Here is a 3,613-nt window from a genome sequence, read left to right on the forward strand (position 1 = left end):
CTTCATCCTCTCTATATCTGCCATGTCTGCGTCCCCTGTCCTTCTTGTTAACATGCCCGCCTAGAACACACAGCACAACCAAGCAGAGGGTTTGATACGTCGGGTACGATCTTAACAAATAACACAGTCTGGCTAAAAAAGACGTCTGCATTTTTCTTCTGGTGTTTTAAATACGATTGTCTTTAATAGAGGTCTATTTTTATTTTACGAAGTAATTTATCTGCCTCAGTTCGCCAAAATCAACCCACAGACGGCCAGACTTTTATCAACTCCATTGCGGTTTACTTTATATTTCCAGTCTCCAACCATATTTCTCCTCCATTTGCGCGTCAACTTCATTATAAGTAATTATCGGCGGGTTGCGTGTATCGACTAAAACTATGGGCAAATCGCTGATATATTTGACCTACAAGCTCAACCAGTGGTGAAACACAAAACCTTTCTGTCTGGGACAAATTGAGTCTGTGTCGCCCACAAAAGCAGTAGCCCCTTGAGACTCAATTCTGTAAATAATTAGCAAATCTGGCCAATTTAGCTGTTTGTTCAGTGATGATAGGGGCGACTCTAACATCTGTTGTGAGGTTTCTGTCCCGGGACAAACAAAACGCATAGATTTTTCTACTGGGTTACTTTATTTACTCAAGATATTGACTGGAGTCTGATAATCCGCAGTGCGCTACGGATCACCGAGAAGCCGTTTGCGCTTCTTTTGGTTGGTTTATTTGTGTCCATTGGGTGAAATACATTTAAATACAGACTAGTATTGCCAATACATTATATGAGCACATAAGAAATAAGTTTACTGGGCGGTTACGGCTTCTCCGAGCCGTGCGTATTTTAGTTGGCTGTGGTTAAACAAAGAATGGCTCACTGATCGTCGCTTCTCTATTTGCAGTTTAGCGCTTAACACTATAAGAAAACATTTATTTCATTAAACGATTTTTACCCCCGCGGTCGGCCACTTTAAACCCCGAGCTGGGAGCTGTTTGGAGATGCTGACAAAAACGAGAGCTGTTAATTCAAAAGCTTCTTATGTGGAGAAGTCCTCTTATATTAAGTGAGTGGATTTTAGTCCCATTTCACGAGTGACTTTAGGCTATTAGTGAGGTGTTCGGGTTCTAAAAAGAGAAATATTCCCCGGATTAGATTTGCTTTTAGAGAAAGTGCTGAAGTGCGCTGGAGAGTGAGTCATGATCCATCCCGTATATCACAATATAGGTTTTGTCCCCTTCCGATGTTTCGGGTCACCAGAGGTAATCAGATCGATGACACTTTATAGAAACCAAACCGTCATTTTAGAAACACAGCTTTTTATTTTTAAATCCTTATTAAGATTTGGGGGTTTTTAAGCATCACCTCACGGCAACACTTTCATCTAACTATGTGATCTGACACGACATCTTTCCGAATCGCTCAATCATTTTAATGTTTTTAAATATAGGCCAATCTTCAGCTTTTCGCTCCTGAAAGATCATGAAGTTGCAAACATGTGCCACAAAGTATTTACAGGAAATAAAAACAAAAGGTAGAAATTGCTGAAAAGTTGCCAGTGTTTATTCATGGCCATAAATATTTTTTCGGTTCATAAAAGAAGCAAGAAATTAAAATTTCTATAATTATAAAGTGGTTCGTACGTGCTGATAATAACACGAAGGGACAAAAGAAAAAAGGGAAAACATCTCTACAACCAACACACAACATACTTTACAAAAAAAAAAAGAAATTCACAAGAAGAGCGTTGACATTCTCAATAAAATCTATAAGGGAGAAGTTTGGACCCAGTTCTCTTAACGAAAACATGTAAACACGGCGCACACATGAGCCCCGAATAAAAATGGTAGTATATATATGAGTCAAGCTGCAAAAACGAAAAGTCTTTTGGGGTTTTTTTTTTTTGTGTGTTTTTCTTTTTTGTTTGTTTGCTTTGTGGTGAAATTTCCTATCGTGTCTCCAAGCCAAGTCTCTATAATTTCTCTCACCAAGTCCACTGTTGCGTTTGCACCAAGTGATGTGCTGTGGGGAACTGTGGCGTGGCCGCGGCGCTGAACTGCGCGTTATACTGCATGTTGTGGAGTGACTGGGCACTATAAGCCGAGAAGGGAATCCCGGCCTGAAAAGTGGCCGCCAAGTCCTGAGCTTTAAGAGTGTGACAAGGTTTTCCATCCCTGACTAAGACGGGCACGGCAACCCGCCTGGGAGAGGGGAGGTGGGTCACTTCCATACCTTTCTCGGCCCGGGCTCTCTTCATCTTATACCGGTGGTTCTGGAACCAGATCTTCACCTGGGTCGGGGTGAGGCGGATCAGGCTGGCCAGGTGCTCCCTCTCCGGGGCGGACAGGTACCTCTGTTGCCTGAAACGACGTTCCAGCTCGTAGGTCTGCGCCTTGGAAAACAACACCCTCCTTTTCCGCTTCTTGCCGGAGTCGCTGCCGCCACTGCTGGAAGTTTCCTTGTCGTTGTCCGGCGATTCGTCGTCTGCGGATGGTTCCGGGGATTTGGCCGAGTCCTGTGAGCTGGCGGACAGGCCATGCACTGCGGCAAGAAACGGGAAAAACACTGTCAAAATGTTATGTTGTAAAGTTCTCAGGGAATTTGTTTTTACAGTCAAGTCATATAAATAACACGTTTTAAACAAATTAATTCTGCTGCAGCCCGATAAGAAAAAGAACCTAAATTAAAACGTAACTGAACAAAGATTTTACGCGATTTACTTTAAAAGCAAGAAAAATAGAAATAATACGCGATTGGAATTGGGGTAATTTAAACTCTTTCTGCCAATTTTGACACGGAAAGTACCAAAAATAACGCCTCAGACCAAGTCTGCACATGCAGGAAAAGCGAGCCAGTGAAGCATTAAAATGTGTATTGTCTGCTTGTGAAACCCCACAGAATCCAGTGTTATCACACACGTCGTGGTTCTAGTGTATGAATAACTTACAGCCCCAGTGTTTATCCGCGGAGCTCTATCGATCAAATTCTCACAATGCAAAGTGCGTGGAGCTCTAAACACTGCATGCATCTGTTGAGCAGGAAACGCCTCAAGACAGAGCAAGGTGCATAAAGATGAATGCAGCACGCCACCCAAGGGCATCGCTTTATGGTGAAATAGAATGATGCATAACATCAGTCACTGCGTAATGTAATCACAAAGCTGAAAATCACCACTGAAGTCATTATCAGCGAGATCAACAAGAATCATGAGACTCTACTTACATGAATATTGAATACTGTCCGTAGTAGCAAGCCATCGTGTGTAAGGATTGTCACTACTGTCATAAAAGGGGTTCTTTAAAGGCAGATTCTGAACGCTTTCCAGAGGACTTTGCACCAAAACTCCACTGCTTTTTGTCGTGGATGTGGTCTCCGATCCCTCCGTGTCCTCCTCCGGTCCGGTGATAGATCCTTCTTCGTCATTTGTGTCAGGAAGGTCCAAAATGTCCTTTACAGAAAAGCCTGTCTTTGTGTTTGTCAACGACATATTCTGGTGGGGGGGAAATACGCAGGGAAAAGTTGCTGCACCAGCTTTTCGGACAATCCGCTGTTTGGAAACACAAAAAAGAACGAGAGGCGATAATTCAGGAAAAAGAAGATGAGTAAGAGTCGCTTTACGCTG

General features: G+C 42.8%; 1 protein-coding gene across 2 annotated transcripts in view; it reads right to left on the reverse strand.

Annotated features, from left to right (window-relative positions):
- Positions 1 to 1,335: 1,335 nt before the first annotated feature.
- The window catches only part of nkx2.2a (NK2 homeobox 2a), a 34,869-nt gene continuing 32,591 nt past the window's right edge, over positions 1,336 to 3,613 (reverse strand). For both annotated transcript variants that reach the window (XM_068339578.1, XM_068339579.1), the window contains 2 exons: positions 3,214 to 3,538; positions 1,336 to 2,532 (listed from right to left, as the gene is read on the reverse strand). In XM_068339578.1, coding sequence (XP_068195679.1) covers positions 1,976 to 2,532; positions 3,214 to 3,538 — 882 coding nt within the window. In that variant the 3' untranslated portion in view covers positions 1,336 to 1,975. The remainder of the gene's footprint in view (positions 2,533 to 3,213; positions 3,539 to 3,613) is intronic.

Source organism: Antennarius striatus, chromosome 17, assembly GCF_040054535.1.
Source record: "Antennarius striatus isolate MH-2024 chromosome 17, ASM4005453v1, whole genome shotgun sequence".
NCBI classification, from domain to species: Eukaryota; Metazoa; Chordata; class Actinopteri; order Lophiiformes; family Antennariidae; genus Antennarius; species Antennarius striatus.